This window comes from Tachysurus vachellii, chromosome 8, assembly GCF_030014155.1.
Source record: "Tachysurus vachellii isolate PV-2020 chromosome 8, HZAU_Pvac_v1, whole genome shotgun sequence".
Classification (NCBI taxonomy): domain Eukaryota; kingdom Metazoa; phylum Chordata; class Actinopteri; order Siluriformes; family Bagridae; genus Tachysurus; species Tachysurus vachellii.
In genome coordinates, this window is record NC_083467.1 from 7394241 (window position 1) to 7419343 (window position 25103).

General features: G+C 38.2%; 1 protein-coding gene across 2 annotated transcripts in view; it reads left to right on the forward strand.

Annotated features, from left to right (window-relative positions):
• The window catches only part of il1rapl1a (interleukin 1 receptor accessory protein-like 1a), a 132637-nt gene that overhangs the window by 15921 nt on the left and 91613 nt on the right, over positions 1 to 25103 (forward strand). For both annotated transcript variants that reach the window (XM_060877255.1, XM_060877257.1), the window contains exon 2: positions 20382 to 20482. In XM_060877255.1, coding sequence (XP_060733238.1) covers positions 20398 to 20482 — 85 coding nt within the window. In that variant the 5' untranslated portion in view covers positions 20382 to 20397. The remainder of the gene's footprint in view (positions 1 to 20381; positions 20483 to 25103) is intronic.

Sequence of the window (25103 nt, forward strand, 5' to 3'; positions counted from 1 at the left end):
TGAAATGCTGATCTATAGTCTGATATTCATCTTTTGATCTTAAACCTGAGTATTTTTAGTTTAACAAGTCAAGTCAAGCCAAGAAGCTTTTATTGTCATTTCAACCATATACAGTAAAGCTGGTGCAGTACATCGGGAAATGAAACAACGTTCCTCCAGGACCTTGGTGATACATAAAGACGATCTTCCAATACTTTTGCAGGTGACTACATCATATTCCTATTCATTTAGGTTCATTAATTACAAATTACTCTTCAGATATAAACTCTGTACTGATTTTGTAATCGAATAACTTCAGTATCTGCTTCAGTAATCAGAGTCAGGTCTGTGGTGGCATCCCGGGAATGAAACCACCTGAATTTGGTTTCAAACACATTAATGCGCAGTTAAAACTAGCATTGTTTTTAAAAATAAGCTCATCCGTTTAAAAAAAAAAAAGGAATGCTTCGGGAGGTTGGAGGATGCCACAGAACCCAGGTGCAAAAGCACATACATGCAAAGCGAACATGCAAAACCTGTTGTGATGCCCTTAACCCAAATATCCTAGCTGAGACAAAAAAAAACAAAAAAAGACCAAATTTCAGATGTTTTAAAAACGTCCTTTTTTTTTTAGGGCTGCTGCTGACTAAATGATAACTATTAATTTAAGTTTCAGAATGTAGTGACAAAGATTTTTAGATGTATGTGGTAAAGATTATAAAAAATTTATGTACATGTGTATATGTGTGAACAGTGAAAACTGTCGATCAGATATAGAAGTACCTAATGGGTTGCCAGATTGGATGACAGTCTAAAAACAAATCACTGTGACCAAAAAAAAGTGTTTTAGAAATTGCAATGAATGCACGAGGCTATTTCCTTACGACGCCAGGCAGTTGAAAACAACTCATTTGCATAGGAACCTGGCAGCAGTGAAAATACTGCTGATGTTTAATAGTGTCAGAAATGCACCAGAAAAAGAGAGAAAAAAAACAAAAACTCCACAATAACCCCATGTTAAACTTTATCTGGTGTATAAAGTACATACATACTGTAAGACAGCCATAATGTTTAGAACATTATATAAGATCGGTGGATGTGCTTAATGTTTTCAAACATTGCAGATCTTTCAAACCTGCTGAGATTCCAGACCGTATGGCGACCATTAAAGTCCTGTGTTAGTGACTAGAACATTAGATTCTATAATGATGACTAGATTGAATGATGTGAGTGAGAGTGATCAATGTGCATTATTAACGTAAACCAGTTATGTTGTGAAATCAGTGTAACTATAGTGTTACATATAGATGTTTAAAACATGTATGGTAGAATAATGCATTGGGAATGTGTCTGTTACAAAAACCCAGCATCGTGGGTTTGATTCTCAGCTCAGGTATGAACTTCTTATTTGATTTTACCCATGGCTTTTAAAATCCACGCTCAAATCAATTTGGATTCACGAAAACGACTGGTGTTGATGTCACTCTATTCGATCACGTTTCACCAATACACACGTTTTAATTAAGTCAATTCATTGAGATTTTTTTTTAGTGAAGGTTGTTAGTTCACTGTCAGAGAGTCTCGAATTTGGCCCTGAAACTTCATCTACTCAGTTCTCCTCTTGAATATTATCCTCTCTCAGTTAGATACAAGCAGCCAAGCTGGCAAGTGAATAAAATGTAAATAGTGATCCGAGGAAGCGTTGAAATGCGGTCTGTCAAGCAGAAATGAAAAGTGGTTATCTAGAAATAAATAACACAGCCGTCCTAGGAAGATGTATTTTAACCGTATTGTGTATAGTAATTTGTCTATCATTTTGTTACTAGCATGTCGAGAACTGCTGATGTATAAAACCCCACGAATGGTACGTAAATTATAACAAGCTACAAGGATTTTCTAAATACAAATTTATGATCTTGTAGTCTAAAGCAGTAAAACAGGACGCTGCATATTGCAGAACAGTTCAGCGTGTTTATTTTTTGTGTCTTCTGACTTGGTCCTTTAAACGTAATCTAGGTATTTCCACTTTTTGGTCCTTTTTAGCCTTCCTCAGGTCACCAAATCCATTCTGCTTCTTTTCAGTGACCTCTTTACGGTTCTCATGAATATTATTTGGGTCTCATTTGGCTTTTGTGGGCTTTTAGATCCAGTATTCAGTATTGTGGAGGGGAAATGCAACACTTTTTTTTTTTTTTTTTACTATTCAATGAATAGGTTTGGCCATCATTCTGCAGAGCCACTGAAAGAGTCTATGATGATGCAGCATTAGTGCTAGCACAAAGCCCAAGCAGTAACAATACATCAGTTGTGTGTTATCTTATGTGCTTTAACCTCGCATGTTTCTGAAACTTGGTCAGGGTCGGCATTAAACACAACTCGGGATTAGAATCAGTTTGCAGTAATGATGAATAAACCTTCCATTTAATATACTGACAATTCCTAAATGAAGAAGATTAGTTTCCTTCATGCTAGATACATGAAACAGACTGAGAAATTGACAGTGTTTCGTTTTGTGTAAACTGAGAAAATAGAGATATTCGAAAACAACGACGTATCATATTTTTGTCATGTGATGCAGTCATGTGACCCATTCAACTAAAAATAAAAAAGATGGTGGACAATATTCTGCTGCAGTTGTGCCCGCTAGCCAGTGAGATAGCATTGCTAAAGATTAATGTCACTTTAAATACATGACAGGTCCAGTGGTGGATCAAGCGGTTAAGGCTCTGGGTTGTTGATTGGACGATCAGGGTTCAAGCCCCAGCGCTGCCACGATGCTATTGTTGGACCCTTGAGCAAAGCCCTTAACCTTCTCAGCTCCAAAGGTGCTGTATCATGGCTGACCCTGTGCTCTGAGCCCAACCTACAAAGTTGGTATACGTAAAGAAAGAATTAGACTGCGCTGTAATGTACATGTGACAAAATAAAGGCTTCTTCTTTTACAACCTTCTGATTGTATTTGTTCAAAGGGGACAGACCTTCTATTCTGTCCATTTAAAAAAGTCAGTGCTTTTATTCAAAACATCAATTCAAAAAAGGAAAGTAAATAAATACTTGACAGAATTGGCACAGGTCAAAGTTTCTTATGTTTTTATGCGTGCTCATTGTAGACACCAGTATAGATGGAGAGCATTTTGAAACAAATGCAGTTTTTTTAGTCTATTGTGGTTAATGTGGCATAGCCTTAGTGGATAAAACTTAATCTATAAATCAGATTATTGGTGTGTGAATGAACGAATAAATTAGTGTTTGTTTGTGGCTCTGTTGGTGAGCACATTTTTCTTTCTTTCTTTCTTTCTTTCTTTCTTTTTTATACAAAAATGGCAGCTTTAAAAAAAAAAAAAAAATAGAGAAAAAGAAGAGCTGAAAGATTTCTTTCTGGTTTCCAGGTTAGAGTTATTAATCATACGATTATCAGACAATCAAAGATCCTCATGACAGAACAGCAAGTTAATTTTTACTCTAAACATTTACTCATACTGAGTTTTAAATACAAAGTAAAACACATCTACAAATATAAATGAAGTCAGATACATAGTAATGGTCCCCCAAAGGTGTGTGTGTGTGCGTGTGCGTGTGTGTGTGTGTGTGCATACTGTGCAGATGGCTTTGTGTTCCCTAACATTTAAGTCATTGCAGTAGTTAGACATTTGATCCAGACACAGATGGGCACACATGGAGAGATTTAATTGGCTGTTGGATTTGTGATATTTTGACTGTGGTTAAGGAGTGTGTTGAAGAAAGCTCTCATGTTAGAGGCAGGTTCTTTTATCTGTCTGAAGTACTGGCTTGTCAACACTACACTATGACATCAAAAGTCAGACCTCTGTGAAAATATTACTAAGCTATAAAGCTATACTTAAAAAAACAACAACGACTCTATTACAGAGAAACAGTAAAAACCAGGATAAAAAGTAATAAAAAAACCTTTGACTTAGAGCTATAATGTACCTATACGTATGTGCATGCCTGACCATTACAATGATATGAGCTTTTTAATGACAATGTGCCCAAGTTGTCCCAAAATTGACTCCAGTAACACTATTTACTCTTCTGGAAAGTCTTTCCACTAGATGTTGGTGCATGATTGTGGGGATTAGTGATCAAGAGCCTTAGTGAGATCAGACGCTGATGGTGAGTGTGAAGGGCTGGGGTTCAAGTCAGTGTTCCAGTTCATCCCAGAGGTGTTCAGAGTCATTGTCAGGGCTCTATGAAAGATGTCTTTCTACAGTATGTCATGCAGGAGAAAATCGGTTCCTCTTATTTCATGTTACAGAAAATAGCATCATTCTACCCAATGGTGCACTTTCAATATTTTAGTAACAGTTTTGGAAACAACCACATACTTTTGGCTATATAGTGTCAATAGATCAATTCTAGAATCATTTCTGTTGATATCTGATAAGTGATTTCCACTCAAATTTAAATCACTATTTACTCTATTAATCTTATTTCACCCAGGTACATTATCAAGCTAGTAGAAACACTTTACTGATAGATATTTTGTCTTCCAAGAACTGGAAAAAAACACCTCAGGTAAATATGCACCGTATGAGAAATTTCTGTGCATCTTTCTCGGACAGTTTGCACAGCTAGCGAGTATTGAATGGCTCTAATTATTGCAGACTTTAAAGCTAAAAGTATATAGATTTTTTAGAGACCTGCTTTGTGTATAAGGCTCGTTTAGGGCTGCTTTTAAAGCACAACTGAACAAATGATGCACAAATGCTACAGATGGGGTTGATTGTAGTGTTGGTTTATTATACTCATTCATTTTCTACCGCTTATCCGAACTACCTCGGCTCAGGCGTCATCGGGCATCAAGGCAGGATACACCCTGGACGGAGTGCCAACCCATCTCAGGGCACACACACACTCTCATTCACTCACGCAATCACACACTACGGACAATTTTCCAGAGATGACAATCAACCTACCATGCATGTCTTTGGACCGGGAGAGGAAACCGGAGTACCCGGAGGAAACCCCTGAGGCACGGGGAGAACATGCAAACTCCACACACACAAGGTGGAGGCGGGAATCGAACCCCCAACCCTGGAGGTGTGAGGCGAACATGCTAACCACTAAGCCACCGTGCCCCCCTTGCTTTATTATACAATAAATAGAAAAGAGATGGGATCAGGGGTGGGATATTTGGGTTTTTCTTAACAACTGTCACGCGCAAAACCATATTTTAAACCATATGCAACATTAAACTTTTCCATAATTTGTAGTTTTACAAGCTGTAAATGTTATTGGCTTAATTGTTTTTACAAATTGTGAATTTACACCAAATAGCCTGTAGTATTTAAGTGGGTGAAAAATACCAATTATAGTTTGCATAATTAATTACCAATAAAACATTATAAATTGCAAGTATTCATCTCTATTGCTGTGAAACCCGGAAATTAGTCCAGCTGTATGCAAGGACAGCATTTGGGCAAAGAAGATCGGGAGCTTGAGAGATCCGCGTCTCTGATGGCAAATGCTGTTCCTAGTACAATCGTAGCCCGAGGGCATTAGACACTCCACAGAGCTAAGCTTTATCAAAAAGTGGTAAGATGAAAAGCAACATAAAAAAAAACAAACAACTGGTGAAGCATGGTGGTGGTGGCATCACATAGTGTGGATGCATTTAATCTCAGAAACTGATCAGGGTTAAGAGCAAATTGCATGCAGATTCTACAAGGGGAATCTGTTAAGAAACTAATGGCAGCCTATGACCCTAACTTTCAAAGGTACACAGAGTGCTTCAAACCAGAAAGATGTGAGAAATGTGTGAGAATACATACTCAAGGCCAACTTAGAGAGTGAGAGAGAGAGAGAGAGCGAGTGAGAGAGAGAGAGAGAGAGAGAAGGGGGGATTTTGTTATTGTATATTTAGAAAAGTTCTATAATTTTATATTTATAATCATTTATATATTTTAAAACACCTTATATATGTATACATTTAAAGTAATTTTTATTGATATTAATATTTATATACTAAAAAACCTTATGCACACCTATGTATGTGTGTATATATATCACTCATGTATATTTATATACATGTGTTGATATTTCTATATTATATTTCTATATAGGCAGCTAGTATGTAAACATATTTGTATATATACAGTATATATTTTAGTTATTGTGTTTTTTTTTCTTGTCGCAGCAGTGTAGGGTGTTAAGAGAAACGCAATTTCAATCCTCTGTATGTCCTGTGTATGTATATCAGAACTGACAATAAAGCTGACTCAGGCTCTCTCTCTCTCTCTCTCTCTCGCTGACTCCGATATCTTAAATTCCTTGTAGCTGAAAAGTGGTTTTACAAGGTATTGATTCAGGACCTGCATACTCCCTTTTTGAGTTTATTTTAATTAAACTCTGTAACAATAGAATATTTTGCCATGTAAGTGTTCCATTTTAACTCCAAGCTTTTTCAATGCACCTGTTCTAAACGGGTGAAGACTTACGTACTGTACGTACGACCCGATACTCCATGTGGCGACGCAAACAACCAGGTGTAAACTGGACCAATCATAGAGGGTGGTTTAAGACCTGAGTTTAGAAGCTTTTACACACCATGGACTACAAAACCAAAAGCAGGTTAAAAGAAATCGTTTTGCATAAAGCTGAAAAACGTTTTCGTTTGTAGTACGCCGTGAGCTTCAGAACCTTCGTTAGCCTAGCCGTAATGTTTTGTGTTAGTGCTGTGTGCAATCTCTTTCTGTTCTGTGAACCTGATTGCACCTGATTTCACCATTTTGTACCTGGTCTTTGTAGATAAGCCTTCATTCGCCCTTTATCACTCAATTTCCAAGAAAGCCACTACAGGTTACAAGACTCCTTTTCACTGCAGGTATTTATTTATGATGGGAACAGAAGGAGCATCTGATAGTATGTTCGTGAGGATGAGGTAGCGATTGAGTGTTACACAAGCGTTATGAGTGTGTTACAAATTGACTGAATTCACCCTGTGTTTGAGGTGAATCCTGGGCAAAAAAGGACAAAACACAGAGATATACAGCAAACATATCCAGATCCAACACTTTAGAGTGATGACTTGAACATGGCTTATGAATGCTGTGATGTCTGGATGCTGTGGTTGAGAGATGGTCAGTGCAAGGTCAGGCTTTGCTGAAAGTGAAGCAGAGCCGACCAAAAAAAAAGGCAGAAATTCCGACGAAGAACTTTTTTCATTTTTACTTAATTTTATTTCCTTTCATTGCTGCCATTTAATAATGTGCCTTTTTTTATTGTACTTTTCTTTCTCTGCCACTTGTGTGTATTTATGTTAGCCTATACGCGGATGGCTCGATAGGGACATGCACCTCTAAATAATTAATCAGCATCAATACAGCGCTGCATTGAGGGACAGACCCAGGGGTCCCTTGTTAACCAGATCAGTGATGTGTAAAGAGTGTCAAAGGGGCTTACACACACACACACACACACACACACACATTAAACACATGTGTATTCTTACACATCATGTCTGTGACATAGGATCTATTAAATTATATGAATATTTATGCAAGTTGTGTTAATATTTATGCAGGACTATCAATTTTACACAAATTTCTTTGAAGGCCATCTCACATTATTAAAATTTAAAAAAAACACAAATATATTTATTATGTGTATTTTTTATGTATATCTTATTTACATTTCTATATTATAGCTTAATGTCCTTAAAATAAGAACAAATGTCAGGGCAGGACAAAACTTCTCCTGGATCCAAAACCACCTGTAAAAAGAAACCCTTAAACATAAGAAAAATAAATAAATAAATCATTCATTCACTCACTCATTTTCTACCGCTTATCCGAACTACCTCGGGTCACGGGAGCCTGTGCCTATCTCAGGCGTCATTGGGCATTAAGGCAAGATACACCCTGGACGGAGTGCCAACCCATCGCAGGGCACACACACTCATTCACTCACGCAATCATACACTAGGGACAATTTTCCAGAGATGCCAATCAACCTACCATGCATGTCTTTGGACCAGGGGAGGAAACCCCCAGGCACGGGGAGAACATGTAAACTCCACACACACAAGGCGGAGGCAGGAATCGAACCCCGACCCTGGAGGTGTGAGGCAAACGTGCTAACCACTAAGCCACCGTGCCCCCATAAATAAATAAATAAATAAATAAATAAATAAATAAATAATAAAAAACAGGGTATATAAAATGCATTTGCTGTAATACAGTGTAACATAAATAGATCAGAATGTTCTATTCTAGATTAAAACTAATAGGTGTCTTCTAAAGTCCCAATATATAGCCTAATGAATATTTCTAAAATATTAAAAGTAAACTGTAAGTACTGTAATATCGTTGCAGATGATCTTTTACATAAAATCCATTGAATTTTCGCTGTAGAGCTCATTTAGCGAATGCAGGATACAGCTGAGCAGAAGGTTATGAGGCTTGCCCAAGGACCAACTATAGCAGCTTGGCAGTCCTGGGATTTGAATCCACTACCTTCTGATCTGTAACTCAAAGCCGTCCCTACTGAGCCACAATAACTAGCATCCACTGATTCCTATTTTTACAAGCGTATACAGTACCAGTGTGGACATTGAGTGGACACAAGGTCTTTTTGTTCTTTTTGTATCTACTCTTCTCATTCCTGCCAGAAGTCTAGATATCACATTATGCTTTGTGATTTCTGCTTTTCATTGTAATCCTGTGCAATTTAGTTGTTAGCTCCTCTCTACATATTGCGTACTTTAACTCTGAATATAGACCTTTGTATAAAGCTAAACGTGCGATTTTCTACAATTTTGCTAATGCTAGAAGATCCTCTAGGGAGTGTCTGATAGTGCTTTTCCATCTACTACTTGTCTGGAACTATTTCATGCTCAAAAGCATCAAACATGTTTAAGAGCTACAAAATTCCAGAGGGAGCCAGGAGTGTCAGAGCTTGGGTGTGGGGGTCAATGTGTCACCGTGACAATCAAATTGTTATCTTGACCACTATAAAGAAAAAAAAAATGACAGTGTTATTTAAGAACGGATTTGGGATCTTGATCGGCTCTGGGATCTTGTTCGGGGTTCAAGCCCTAGCACTGCCATGCTGCCACTGTTGGGCCCTTGAGTAAGGCCCTTAACCCTCTCTACTCAAGAGGTGCTGTATCATAACTGACCCTGTGCTCTGACCCCAACCTTAAAAGTTGGGTTACGCGAAGAAAGAATTTCACTGTGTTGTAATGTATATGTGACAAAACAGAGACTTCTATTCTATTCTCTCTCTCACTCATTTTCTACCGCTTATCCGAACTACCTCGGGTCACGGGGAGCCTGTGCCTATCTCAGGTGTCATTGGGCATCAAGGCAGGATACACCCTGGACGGAGTGACAACCCATCACAGAGCACACACACTCTCATTCACTCACGCAATCACACACTACGGACAATTTTCCAGAGATGTCAATCAACCTACCATGCATGTCTTTGGACCGGGGGAGGAAACCGGAGTACCCGGAGGAAACCCCCGAGGCACGGGGAGAACATGCAAACTCCACACACACAAGGCGGAGGCGGGAATCGAACCCCCAACCCTGGAGGTGTGAGGCAAACGTACTAACCACTAAGCCACCGTGCCCCCTCTATTCTATTCTATTCTATTCTATTCTATGCACTAGAACCTCATTCTACCTCATTTGTATAGTCACATACTGTACAATGATTTGGAACACACTAATTCTAATCTCTGATACTATTTAGGACAGCGTAGGAGGCAGGGAATTGAGATGCAGCTTTAGTGAACGGCGTGTGAATTGGGGATTGTGACAAACCGAGGGCTTAAGATGAACTTAATAGGACAAAGCCAGCAGACACGGTGGAATTGGCAATTAAATGTTTCTGGAACACTTTGATCCCAAAAACAAAAAGCACTTGCTTTCGACTGAACACTGAATAGTCCATTATTTCAATGAATATTTAATAAATATAAATGGCTGATTTATTGTTGCCTTAACAAGGTTTTATGTTTTAAGGTTTAAATGCAGCCTACACTGTTAACACTAGCAAACTACACACACACACAAAAAAAAACTTTTGCACAGATAAAATAAATATACAATTAAACAATAATAGTATCTACTTTCTAATTTATAACAATATCTGGTTGTGTGTGTAGAGATACTAGGGGTTGGATAACTAATCATTTTTACTAGCAATTTTAAAAAAGTAGTTTAGTTATTTGTGTAAATCCATAGCGGAAACTGATTCAGTCCAACTCTTGTCTCTAATCATTTTTACTCAGAAGCCAATTTGTGCCAATTGTGACAATTATGTTCAGCGTATAATTTTTTTGTCATGTCAAACTCCACAGTAGTGCTTAATGGACCATATAAAAGTAGACATTTAAGAATTTTGTAGTTATTTTTGTAAGTATTTCTGTTTTTAGTTAGATTACTATTAGTAATTACTATTACTATAGATTACTGTGTGTATATATACAGAGCCGATCGGCCCTATGCGCACACTACGCAAGTTGCGTAGGGCCCCGCAAATTACGCAAGGCCCCGCCTCCTCTGCCTCATTTTACAGCGCGTGTTAATATTTACTGTGTAGATGGCAATATGAAGCGGAGCTATCCATCTGGCCATGAAACGAGAAAAAGGAAACAAAATGAGAGTGAAATGCGAGAACAAGAATCAGGTAAACTTGTGTTCTCTTCACGTTTGATGTCAGCAAGAGCAAATAAAAGTAAAGTTGATGTGATTCTGTCTCTAGTCTCTATCTGACTAGCTAAATTAGCTATGCAGTGCTGCCAGAGCATCTCCTGGCCTGTCTGTCTGTCACACAACAATTTATTTACAATTTATTTATAAACGACAGCTCGATAACCTCGTGAACATGCGTTCATATGCGCGTGCAATCGTGCACGAAATGACGCGCGCTTTCCAGCAACATCTGTGTGGGGACCAGTGCAAAAAGTAGCGTGATAGCACTCCTAATGACAATTTTTATAGTCTCTCAATCAAGGTTACAACAATGTTAATGCAATATGGAAACCAATGGATTTACACTGGAATGGGAATAATGCCAGGTCAATATGAATGCACATCCCTCAGTGAATAATAACCATCAGGGATCAAGTATTGCTCTCATGCATACTATAAAACACAGTGATACGGTATGGCAAGCATTTTAGCTTTTATACATTCACATGATATGGATTTTTGATATCAAGAATTCAGTTTTCAATACTTAAAATGTAAATATTAAGAGTGTGATTTCTAGTAGTTACCATATTTTTGATATCAGGAATTACTAGGATATTTAGGAATTTAAATTCAATTGCTAATATTCAACTCAAAATTCTATTTAAAATATTCCATTCAATAAAGATTTGTTTATACGTCATTTAATTCTGTATTGTTTTACTCTTTGACCGAGAGATGGAGCAAACTTTTTTAAAAGGAGGGAGGTTTGTAGTGGGAGCAGTGGGGTGTCAAGTGTGAATGTGTGGCAAATGGATTACATGGCTCACGGGTCAGGTAGAAGGGCCCCTTAGCAGAATTTTACTTAGGGCCCCAGTGAGGTCAGGATCGGCTATATATATATATATATATATATATATATATATATATATATATATATATACATAATTTCAGAATCTTCATGACTCATTTTTATCACTTATTTTTTTAATTATAAATTATAATTGATCTGTTTTATACTGATTAAAATATCGGACTGAATGATTTCCATCCCAGTTAAACTAAAAAAGATACAAGCAAGTATACGCCTAATGAAGGTCGGTCTGTTACAGCTGGATTACAGATGTATGCGTGTTCGTGTGTGCACATATTTTGACACTTTAAAGCCAAACTTTTTAGTAGATGCTAACTCATCAAAATTCTATGTGGGTCCATTATTTAATAAAAAAGAAAAAAGTGGACAGATTGGTATGTATTAGAGACCTGATATCCTCTTAAATCTGACAAGATTTATGTGTACAAACTAAACCTGAACACGTCTCTTATTTATATGTTACAGTGTAAGCAACTTCAGGAACTTTAAATCCGCAAGTCAATTCTTTTCAATTTTATCTGTATAACACTTTTAACATTGGAGAGGAAACCAAGCATTTTAAGAAACCTTGAGATGATCCAGACTCAAAAAGGAAGACGTACTCATCTGGGTGACAGCAGAGAGTTCAATTCAAATTCATTTCAATTCAATTTTATTTATATAGCGCTTTTAACGATAGACATTGTCTCAAAGCTTTACAGAACATAAATATAGAACAAAAAGTTCAATATTAAAATTAATATTAATAATTAAGGTATTTATCCCTAATGAACAAGCCTGAGATGACTGAGGTGACTGTGGTGAGGAAAAACTCCGTTAGAAGGAAGAGGAAGAAACCTTGAGAGGAACCAGACTCAAAAGTGAACCTCATCCTCATTTGTTTGACACTGGAGAGTGTGATTATAAACTGTTATAAACACCAGAGAGTGTTATTATGAATAATGTCCTTTCTAGTCAGATACAGTCTGACAATTGTGTATTGATTAGGAGGTTGTTGTCCTCAAACACCACATGTAGTTGGTATCTTCTCACTGAATGTCCGAATCCTCATGAAGTGGAATCCAGCTGGAGCTGATACATCTCTAGACACCTCAGGATCCTCACAGGGTTGGTCTCTTCTCGCTGAAGGTCCGAAAGCTTCATGAAGCAGAACACATCTTTAGGTTCCTCGGGATGGGTAGAAAAAGAGTGTGATTCTAAATCATTTCCCTTCTACAACTGTGTACTATATGATCAAATACCAGCCATTGAGTAACCAGAAAATTTATATTTGAAGTCTGTCTTAACGACCCAGACCCTGTAGTGCAACAAAGCATCAGAAAGAAACTTCACCGCTTTTTTGGCTACCCTGTTTTTGAGAAACAGAATGGATCAGTGAAATAAATGTGCTACTAAAGCTGCATCGGGACTGGGATGTCACGACAGGACACGCTGGTGGTCTCATGATACGTCTGGTGAAAAATGGGATTTAATCCTTTTTTCGTTTGTTCATCTTTAGTAACTGCTTTATCTCAGTCAAGGTCAGGGTCATGAATTAACCCTCACAACATGCGTTTTGGTTCCCAGCAAGCCGAGTGTTGCTTTCATGTCGTTGGTATTGTCGTTGTTTCTGATGTATTCAGCCAGGGGTCTATTTTACATGTGTCTTGATTTTAATCACTGATATTACAGTATGTATATGTATCAGGTTTTATTTTCTTGCTCATGTTTGTGTTCTACTGTATTGTATTTCACCACACCCGTGTGTTTTCTTAGTATTCTTTGCCCTTGTTAAAACTAAAGAGATGCATCCCAAATAATACACAAGAGCATCATCTTTGTTGTTGGACTTTCACTCTGAACACGCTACTGTCAGAGAACGGGTGCCTCCAGCAGGGACAAATCAAGACTCATATTCAGGGATAGCAAAGACAGGGCTTTATTAAAAATAACAAGACCGACACATACAGGAAACACTAGAAATAAACTAGGCAAGTTAATACAAATCAAGATACAGTACAGAAACCATGAACATAAAACACATAACAATAACACAGTAACATGAGACACCCAAATAAATCAAGGACAAGCAACAATAATTAGGGAGGTGACTAATGAAACATGGGGAATTGGTGTGCATAGGCAGGGGATGGGGCAGGGGGTGTATGGGTGGGTCTATGGTTGGCGGGTGAAGAACTAAGGATCATAGGGGGCAAACACATATGAGCACAAATCATAAACAATGACACATAGCACAGAATGTAAACAAAAACTCCCCCAGTGTTCCGACAGGGAATCGTCCAATCCACCGACGACAGTTATTTATTATCTACATTATTTCTATTACAAAATGTGTGTGTGTGTGTGTGTGTGTGTGTGTGTGTGTGTGTGTTTTTAAAGCTTCTTGTAGTTTAAAGTTTAGTCATGTCAAAGTTGCTAGATGAGCCAAAAGTGGCAAAGGGCTAAAGATGAGTTTTTACGGCACAAACTAATCAAGAGCTAACCTTAACTAGGATGTGAATCTGATAAATTCATGCGTGAATAACAACCTTAAGTACATTAATACATGTATGTTAGATAATGCATTAATTAAAGCAGAGGGCTAAACTATGTCAGGAACGATCTAAAGACCAAAACACCAGAAAATAATCTTACAGAAGTCTGGTTTTACATGTTCATAGATAATAGCACTGCTTAATGATTAAATGTTACTGTATTCATTTGACTCTGGTGGGTAAAGGAGCAGAGCCTCAGGCCTGAGACACCCAGAGAACATACCAGTACTACAGTGAGACTGGGAGAAAAAATGGATGGGGAATGATGCAAAAAGGGTTGAAATGAGATGATTAGTGTTTATTAGTAGGAGGATCGGTGTAAATTATGAAAGTATTCCAGTGCCTTCGTCAAATTATTATCATGTGGCAGCTCAGTGGTGACGGTGTTGAACTTCTGATCAGAAGGTCATAAGCTTGAGTCACAGGGCCACCAATCTGCTGACGCTGTTGGGCCCCTGAGCAAGGCCCTTAAGCCTCAATTAAATAAGGGCGACTGACAAATGCCATAAATTTAGGGTTAACTCTGTTGACTAATCACCAAATCAGTTGGTGATTAGTTCATATCTTAACTCATCATTAGCTCATATTTAAGTAAGAATTTAGTAATCCATTAGTTTATGATTGTTCATCTACGTGCTAAAGTGGTAACACATTAATTAATCCATATTCATATTTCTATTTTATTGTGAGTGGAAGAAATATAAATAGCACTCTCACTCACTCTCTCACTCATTTTCTACCACTTAGCATGTGCCTATCTCAGGCGTCATCGGGCATCAAGGCAGGATACACCCTGGACGGAGTGCCAACCCATCACAGGGCACACACACACTCTCATTCACTCACGCAATCACACACTACGGACAATTTTCCAGAGATGCCAATCAACCTACCATGCATGTCTTTGGACCGGGGGAGGAAACCGGAGTACCTGGAGGAAACCCCCGAGGCACGGGGAGAACATGCAAACTCCACACACACAAGGTGGAGGCGGGAATCGAACCCCCAACCCTGGAGGTGTGAGGCGAACGTGCTAACCACTAAGCCACCGTGCCCCCATGTAAATAGCAAATACACTGTAAAATATATTAATAAATAAAATATCAAGTGGGAATTTAACCACTAAATCTAACATATAACCAGAGTAGTGACATGACAATGATAATGTTCCTTAAAAAAAAAGTAAATACATTCCCTAGCAAAGACATTACCTAGCACCGTCTTAGACAATATGCAGCTGACTGCAGAAATGGCTTCTAGTGAAATATTTCCAAATAAAATATGCTCTTATAGCCATAAATAAGAAAGAAATAAGAAATAGAGAAACAAAGCCCATCATGGCTGGTATGCTTCTGCTCTGTAGTTGATTATGAAATGGCTTTCCTCTCAACTGAGTAAAAATGCAGGCTTGTACTTTAAAAGCTTCACTGATTGCACCAGTGATGTTATGCATCATCGGTTTTTTGTGCTTCACCCTGTATTATTTGAGGTGGAAAAAAAATGTTAATAATTTTGAGCACTAGAGCTCAAAGACCAACTTTCAAATGAACCCAGATACATTAGCAGTGATTTTGTAATGATGCAGTGTTTTTTTTTTTTGTTTTGCACCTCTACAATCTAGAGCTTTAATAAGATTTAAAAGGAAAACACGCCGATTTCCGTGACCTCCGTTAGCTAAAGTATCAGTTAGATAAGAACTGTGAGACGTGGTGTTGAGTCCCAGTTCACCCTGAGCCGTGTGCTGTTACGTTTGCTCATGATGAGCTCGCTAATTAGCTAATGACTTGAACCAGGCGTTTTAGTAGAAGGAGTAACACTAAAAAGTGATGTATAGAACTGGTATATAAACTTCAGTCTATAAATCTCTTTCTGTCTCTCTCTCTCTCTCTCATACACACACACGGGTTACATTGTTATATTGTTATATTGCTGCCGCAGAAGATTTCCTTGGCAAGGCCGAACTGGAACTGGAGTTTCTAGAATAAATGAAACGCACTTCACTAAAAGATGCTCATGCCAGCTTCTTCTCTTTCCCCTCTACTGGGAACAGATGATATATAACAAGAGGATTATAATGCTGTATATCATCACTATAGAAAACATGGATTGTAACATATAGTTTTGCTAACTAAAGACGGCACAATGGTGCAATGGGGAGTGTTAATGTTGCTGTGGAAATGCGTGCGTGTGTATATATGTGTGTGTGTGTGTCTGTGTGTGTGTGTGTGTGTGTGTGTGTGTGTGTGTGAGAGACCAGGATGAAGTAGTTACAGAAAATGAGTGAATGACTTTTTGTTGACATAATTTACTGAGGAGGGTAATGTTACAACAAGTAATGTTGGAGCACCGGCATCTTATAATATGCTCTGAAATGTGTTAATAAAAATGAAATCATGATGCAATTTTTTACATTCTGTTGTTTTTATAGTGCAGTTCTGTATGAATAGCCTATATAGAGCCTGTATATACTCTATACTGTATATACTGTATTGGGTTTTATCTGTCTCTTACTCTCTATCTGCCCTGCATAATCTCTCTCTCTCTCTCTCTCTCTCTCTCTCTCTCTCTCTCTCTCTCTCTCTCTCTCTCTCTCTCTCTCTCTCTCTCTCTCTCTCTCTCTCGCCCCATCACTCTCTCTCTCTCTCTCACCCCATCCCACTCTCTCTCCCTCTCTCTCTCTCTCTCTCTCTCTCTCTCTCTCTCTCTTCATCTCTCATGCACTGTCATACAGATTCTCAATATGGATGATGTTTCTGCTTCATGGTCTCTACCTTAAGATTCAGCCTGTTATTTTGTACAGCGTGTGTGTGTGTGAGTGTGTGTGTGTGTGTGAGAGAGAGAGAGAGAGAGAGAGAGAGAGAGAAATAGAGGTAGAAAGAGAGTTCATTATGCAGCAGTTTTCTTCTGGAGGAATCGTTCTATCTACAGTATGGTAGATATGTTGACTGTCAGGCTCGGGGCTTGTGGAGACTTTAAACTGGATCAAATCATAAAATCACAACATCAATCAGCCGCAGCTGTGCTTGCCAACATGTTTTTTTGTGAGTGTGTGTGTGTGTGTGTGTGTGTGTGTGGATGTGTGGGCATATACATAATGCACCAGATCAGCCTTCTTTTTTTCTTCTTTTTTCTTCTCTAAACTAGCAGAACAGTTCATAGATTTAAAACATCAATTCAATGCTTAATATGTTTCTAAATATTTTGCAAACTCACAGTTCACCAACACTTTGGAAATGAATGGAATAGAATCAGTGGCTTACATTTGGCTTGACTATTTTGTTAGTTTATTGATTAGTACTGAAGCTGAGGAGAGAGATCGGTTTAATCTTTCATACCTGACAGTATAATGTTCCTATTGCTAGCAGCTGAACGGTGCAGTGGATTAATTAATGCTTACAAAAAAAAATAAACACATGTAATTTTGATAATCTATTTAAAAATAAAGAGTTCTTTTCAAATATTGCTTTTAAAATTTGTAATCTATCTATTTTGTACATGACAGCGAAATTCTTTAGATGTTTGAAGATCAAGGTTATGCAGTGATCTACATTGTATGAATTGATTTGATAAAAAAAAAAAGAAAAAGAAAGGCTCGCAGATGCAGACAGAAAACTGCTGTTTATTGATGACATAAACTTCTGATATGAACTATATGCTCTTCTTTCTATGAAACAGATAGATAGATAGATAGATAGATAGATAGATAGATAGATAGATAAAAAAACGACAGACAGACAAATAGACAGATATATATATATATATATATATATATATATATATATATATATATAGATAGATAGATAGATAGATAGATAGATAGATAGATAGATAGATAGATAAAAAAACGACAGACAGACAAATAGACAGATAGATAGATAGATAGATAGATAGATAGATAGATAGATAGATAGATAGATAGATAGATAGATAGATAGATAGTGTATAAGTGTGTAAATCCAGTAAAGCTCATGGAGCAGTGCTCATTAGTTGTTATACAATCTGCGCTTTGATACTTGGTGAATGATCTTGTAATTTATTTCTTTGGTAATTGATGCGCATATTGGCCTCAAATTCATGCACATCTGGATATGACTCAGTTTTACTCTGGAGCTAAGAACACACACACACACACACACACATTCTGCAGCTTTATTCTACACTATGCACTCTAAACTCTACACCCTGATCTCTGTCTCGATTCAGTCCAAGTCCGTTCAGCACATCAGTCTCCTTGTCTATATCATGACATGCTCAGTCGGAGTCGGGCAGTGCGTCCGGATCTAGTGAGGATCAGCATTTAAAAAGTAATAGCACAGTTCAACTTTAGTGGCTAAATAGGATATTTAATCATTTCCAATTTAGTACCATTTAACCCTTTGCACCCATCCAATTAGTAGCCATGTCTGAATAATTTGCTTTGCTAATGATTAAAACGTGCCTCGACATGCAGACGTGAAGGATGAAGCGTGCAGCTGTTCAGTGTGTCCATAGTTTCATTTGAGATTTATACGTTTGTTAGATATTATTTGATATTCAGATATATTTTTTTGTCCGGAAAAAAAAAATGAACCATCTGTCCATCCATCCATTTTCTGTACCTTTGATCTTACACAGGGACACAGTGCTAGTCCACTGCAGGGTACTTAAGGCACACACACACATGCACACACACACACACACATACTGACAGTTTAGAGATGCCAATCAGCCTACAACACTTTTTTGAACTGGGAAAGGAAACACCAGGGAAATTGGGAAAACATGCAAACTCCACACACAAACAGGGCAAAATTTGAACCTAGAAGTGTGAGACAATTACGCTAACCACTATGTCTCTGTATATCGTAATATTTTCCATTAGATTAGATTAGAATAGATCATAGATGCACACATTTGTTTTTCAAGTCATTCAGTATTATGTTATTGATTCAGAAATACAATGGACATAAACTCTGTGTACTGACTGAAAGATGAAAAGATTTCTCATGCTGTTGTGTCTCACTGAACTATGATAATGTCATCTCAACAAACCACATGCCCCGATCTCGCTCTGTCTCATACACCATCATCTCTCTTCATTCCCACTAATGACTCTGTCCCATCAAATTTTCCACCATGTATCTACATGTACACGGATCACGTACGCTGATATACTGAGCCAAAATAATCACACCCCGAATTCTATATGCACTATAAATGCCTCGATTGCCTCGAGCTGCGTGTTTTTAGCTAGAGAGCTAGAGAACTAGCTTGCTTTATGAGCAGAAAATCAATGGTCTGTACAAATAGAAAATATTTCTTTACAGAGCTGAGGAGAAATTTGTGGTATTTAGGAAGTTCGGTGAACATTTGAAAAAATGTTTGCTGTGGAAAATTGTGAAATTGTATAAAAATGAAAAAGTATTTTTTGTCTATGAAAGATATTAAGCTTTCTACTTTGACTGTGACTCTTACATGATCAATGTAAAAATAAATTAAAGACTGGAACGCGTTATATCCGTCGTACTGTTCAAACCTAATGAATTTTTATCACCCAATAAACTGTGCTTTGTTTCAGAGCTTTTGTCTTGCAGCACCATACAGTTTGTGAACAAAAAAGCAGCTATTGTTTGCTACTTAAGTGATGTTCTGTCTCATTGACCCTGCCACTTCTTTAGACTTTATAATCCATTTGTAAAATATATTCCAGAATTCCCAGCAGTCTTCATCTTCATCTCAATTAATAGCAATGTGAATAAGATTTATGGAAATAGTCACACGGAGTCCTTGCTGCCGATGTTCCCGATGACAGCACAGGTGGCAGTGCAGATGGAGGGAATGTGACCACGAATGAAAAAAAATCACCTTTCTGTTTCATATGCACAAAGACCACTTCTAGTTTCTCAACCTTCTTGCTTTCGGGTCAGAAAGACTGTGTGATATAAATACGATTGGCGACCTTGATCCACAGCATATAAAAGTTTACAGTATGAAGGGAAAATAAAGTGTGTTAGTGAAGAAAAAAAAAAAAGAAAACAACAACAACAGAAAAGGTGTCATTCGATTCTGAAAGGATGCTAAGAATGAGGATGACTTACAGTACAACCTTCTACATCTTCTACACTGCTGTATGGAATATGTTCATTTTCACCTGTCGTGGATTGAGCTCTGGTGTATTCCATAGCTGAAAGCTTTCTTCCACTTTTCTGCCGAAATCCTATAGGGAAGCCGATTTGTCTTTGAGCGCTGTGCTGTGTGGTAAAAATGTGTTATCTGATTGATATATAACCCAATCATATCTATCTCTCTCTCTCTCTCTCTCTCTCTCTCTCTCTCTCTCTCTGTGAGCAGGCCTGAGGAGGGGAAGATGACAGCTTTAATCCCGGCGCTGCTTCTTTTCGCCTGCGTCTCCATGACGTTGACTCTGAAGGTGGTGTCGAAGAGAGGCTCAGGTAAGGCCCCGTTCCTGTCCTCCTCCATGCCAGTGTTAATCACGTCTTTCCTTCCCACAATAATGGAGCAGTGTTTCATTTACCATGATCAAAGCTCTGGCATTAAAGCGGCCTTACTGGCTATAATTAATGCTTTAAATGTAAATTCGCTGGTGTTCTGATGTGTGTATGAGAGAGTCAGTTACCATGCATATATTAATGCCTTAATGTTAAAGTTTTGCCATGTGGGAAATGTTCTGACCTCCTTTTAGTTTTCAAGTTTTCTCAATTCAGTGTTTGTGTAAAATCTTGCTGTATATTAACCTCATGAAACCTTCACTCTTTGTCTTTGACTTTTTTCTTTCGCTGTTAACTTCCTGTATGAAGATGAAGGTGGTTCATTTTGTTTGTAAATAAGGACTCGAGGGACACGAGGTGAGACGTTATATCGCTTAAGATGTCGACAATTCGTACGCAGAGGTTTAAGGAGTTTCACTGTCGATGCCAGATCACATCAAACGCATGTAATGCGACACTGCTTGCTTTAGCAGAATACACAGAATTTTTCATCACAAAAAGTCGTTCGTAAGACGTCTTGTCCGCCGGAGTGCTCTCGTCCAGTATCAGCACTTGGAAATCACACATTTCTTCCACTACGTAAGCAAAGCTGGGTGTTAAGTGCCTGAAGTGTGTGTTGAATAAGTGGTACATGAAGTGCACGTCTTCTAGTCGGAGTTTTCAAAGTGAACACGCTACTCACTATTTATACTACACAATCGTTTAGAATAGTGCATAGGTATGTGATTTGGGATGCACTTTATCTCAGTCATTGAATTCTTTTAATGAGATTTACACTCCAAGGTCCTGTTTTACTAAAGATACTGTATATCAATTCCCAGATAATGAGCATTTATGCAAGTGGAGAAATTGCATTTGAAGTTAAGGGGTGAAAGAAAATGGTCTGAATCATATCATGTACAGAGTATAAAAGGATAAAATGAAGCTTGAATTAAACAAGAACAAAATACATCAAGTAGTTGGGGCTAATTTGTTTTTCGTTTTTTTGTCAACTAAAAACAGAACGTTTACTGTTGAGCAAAAAAAAAAAACAAACAAAAAAACACTTTTTTAAGGCTTTTTTATATTTTTTTTGTAGTTCAATTCTATTCAATAAAATTGTATTGTATTTGCAAAGCACTTTTAACAATGGATGTTGTGTTAAAGCAGCTTTACAGAACAAAAGAAATATGGTACAAAAAGTTTATTGTTATACAAAGATTAATAGTATACAACAGTTTAAGATAATATATATATAAGACATATTTAAATGTGCTTGTATTTATCCCTAATTAACGAGCCTGAGGTGACTGTGGTGAGGAAAAACTCCTTTAGATGGAAGAGGAAGAAACCTTGAGAGGAACCAGACACAAAAGTGAACCTCATCCTCATGTGGGTGACACTGGAGAGTGTGATTATAAACTGTTATAAACACCAGAGAGTGTTATTATGAATAATGTCCTTTCTACAGTCAGATACAGTCTGACAATTGTGTATTGATTAGGAGGTTGTTGTCCTCCAACACCACATGTAGTTGGTATCTTCTCACTGAATGTCCGAATCCTCATGAAGTGGAATCCAGCTGGAGCTGATACATCTCTAAACACCTCAGGATCCTCACAGGGTTGGACTCATCTCGCTGAAGGTCCGAAAGCTTCAATAAGTGGAATACAACTGAAGCTGGTACAATCTCTGGGTGCCTTGGGATGCCAAGTGGAGAGGAATTAGCGTAGCTACTGTTTATAATATTAACCAACACTAGATGATCATGTGCATGTGATCAGATTTACTGGAGCACACGGTTATGGGATGTATGCCTGGCTAAAGTAATATGTTTTTAATCTACATTTAAACTGGGAGAGTGTGTCTGAGAGGGGGTCACGGTGGCTTAGTGGTTAGCACGTTCGCCTCACACCTCTAGGGTTTGGAGGTTCGATTCCCGCCTCCACCTTGTGTGTGTGGAGTTTGCATGTTCTTCCCGTGCCTCGGGGGTTTCCTCCGGGTACTCCGGTTTCCTCCCCCGGTCCAAAGACATACATGGTAGGTTGATTGGCGTCTCTGGAAAATTGTCTGTAGTGTGTGATTGTGTGAGTGAATGAGAGTGTGTGTGTGCCCTGTGATGGGTTGGCACTCCGTCCAGGGTGTATCCTGCCTTGATGCCCGATGACGCCTGAGATAGACACAGGCTCCCCGTGACCCGAGGTAGTTCGGATAAGCGGTAGAAGATGAGTGAGTGAGTGAGTGAGTGTGTCTGAGACTCAAACACTGTCAAAGTTTGGGAACTAAATACGAAAACGCTTTACCAAATTTCATAGACATTGTTATTCTGGGAAGTACCAGAAGTGTAGTGAAAGACTTGACAGCTGAAGCAAATTTTGGTAGTGTAACTCAGATCAAACAGTAAAACACGTCAGAAAACAAAACATAAGGCATGTGAGATAATTGGGAATTAAAAAAATGCTCTGATTAATCTGACACCAAAGTGTGATCATGCGGCAAATAGCGTATTTATTTCACGACTGACTTTACCACAACCGTGTCATGACTGAACAGTTAAGCCTCATGTTAAGACTATGAATTTATGAACTATGAACATTTGTGCACATGCTGGATGATTTCAAATAACTGGGAGTTAATAAACTGGACTGGACTAAGAACTCTGAAGCCATCAACAAGTCGGGCCAGAGCCGCCTCAACCTTCTGAGAAAGCTGAAGTCCTTTAACATCTGCAGGACGATGCTGAAGATGTCCGTCTGTGGTAGCCAGTGCAATCTTTTATGCTGTTGCATGCTGGGGCTGGGGCTGGGGCAGAGGACTGAAGGTGGGTGATGTCAACAGACTGAACAAACTCATCCGTAAGCCTGGTGATGTTGTGGAGGTGGAGCTGGACTCTCTGACTGTAGTGTCAGAAAGACGGATGTTGTTTAAGCTGCTGGTCGTCTCAGATAACACCTTCCACCCGCTCCATGACGTCCTGGATGGATACAGGAGTAAGTCCAGTCGCAGACATTAAACCAAGGTGCAATACAGGAAATTCTTCCTACAACAACAAATCCCGCTGTGCCATAATACACCTTTACCTGTATAGTTATTTAAATCCTAGCTTTATTTATTTTTCTTGTTTTATTTTATATGATCTAAGTGTCTGTGTTTTCTTATTTTGGTGACTTGGAACTGCCGTATTCTGATTCTGATGATAGAATGAATTTCCTGTTTACACACTTGCCTGATTTCGACCGTGCTGAACACATCCAATCACACCAGATTCACTTTTGAATCTGCTTCCTCTTGATTTCCTCCTCACATCGTCTAAGGGACTTTTTCATCACCGTCCCAGACTCTGGTTTTCTCCTAAGGGATAAATTTATCCGTTTATCATTTTTATGCTGAATTTAGATATTTCTCTACAGTAATTTTGAGAATCATTCTGCTTGTTTGACTTTACTTCAGCCTTATTTTTTATTTATTATTTTCTCATCATCATAATACTTTGATTGGTCTAATTTATCTGTAAATGCCAGTAACATGCATTGCCCGATTAAATACATGTCAATCTGACTTGTGACTAATACACCGGCACAATTGCCGTCCTCAGAGTGACTTATTTTGTCTGCAGGAAATTATACTGTGTTGCAAAATGAATGCAGTTTGCACACTTGTCTAAACAAAAAGTTTAATGCAGGCTGAGAAGGTAATTACATACAAACACACAATTTTAATTTGTTGCAGCTAATCTGAGAGTATTCTGTGCCAATGGCTTTCATTTTACGTCAAAAAGGACATTTTTTTTGCCTCCTCCAGGAGAAGACTTTAACGTCTCCTGTCGTTTAAACCCAACATTCCCCTTGACATTTTTTTCTCACCTCGGGTAACAAACAGCACACAGAAGTAGAAATGGTGTTCAGGATAGCTTTACCAAAAGCAGGTTACAGTCCAAAGGTCATAATCACATACGAACAGGCAATTTTACACCAGGATTGAGCTCAGGAGACAATATAAACAAGCGATGGTGGACAAACAGGCTAAGAGGCCACTAGAGAAGAAACTAAACCCAAACAAAGAGTCACAAACTCAAAGGTCGATGCACTGATAAACATTTCAGACTACAAAGTAGAAACGAATAAAGAAGATTTAGAAACTCAGTTAGACAGCAAAAGACTTAGCAAACAACATAGACAGTTCTGCTAATTAGCATATTTGATGCATCCTCGTAATGCTGCATATTTATAAAGGCCTCAAAAGGTAACAATTTCTGTCCTCTATAGCATCTGTGATTGTGATTAAGCATCTGTGATTCGGATTTAGTTATGCATATAAAGAGAATCCTTTGTGCCGTTTGCCTGCACATCTCAACAAAGTGTCCTCTGTGTGTGGAGGACACTCACAGATGGAGCATTAGCTTTTGATGTAAAATGCATTTCAGTCACGTGAACGAGCAAACTGTGTGTCACATCTCTCAGTATCTTCTTGCACCTCATTATCTAGAGTATGTGGTGGCCTTGGCACTCATTTCATGCTCCTTTTCTTTCTTTCTCTCACACACACACACACACACACACACACACACACACACACACACACACAC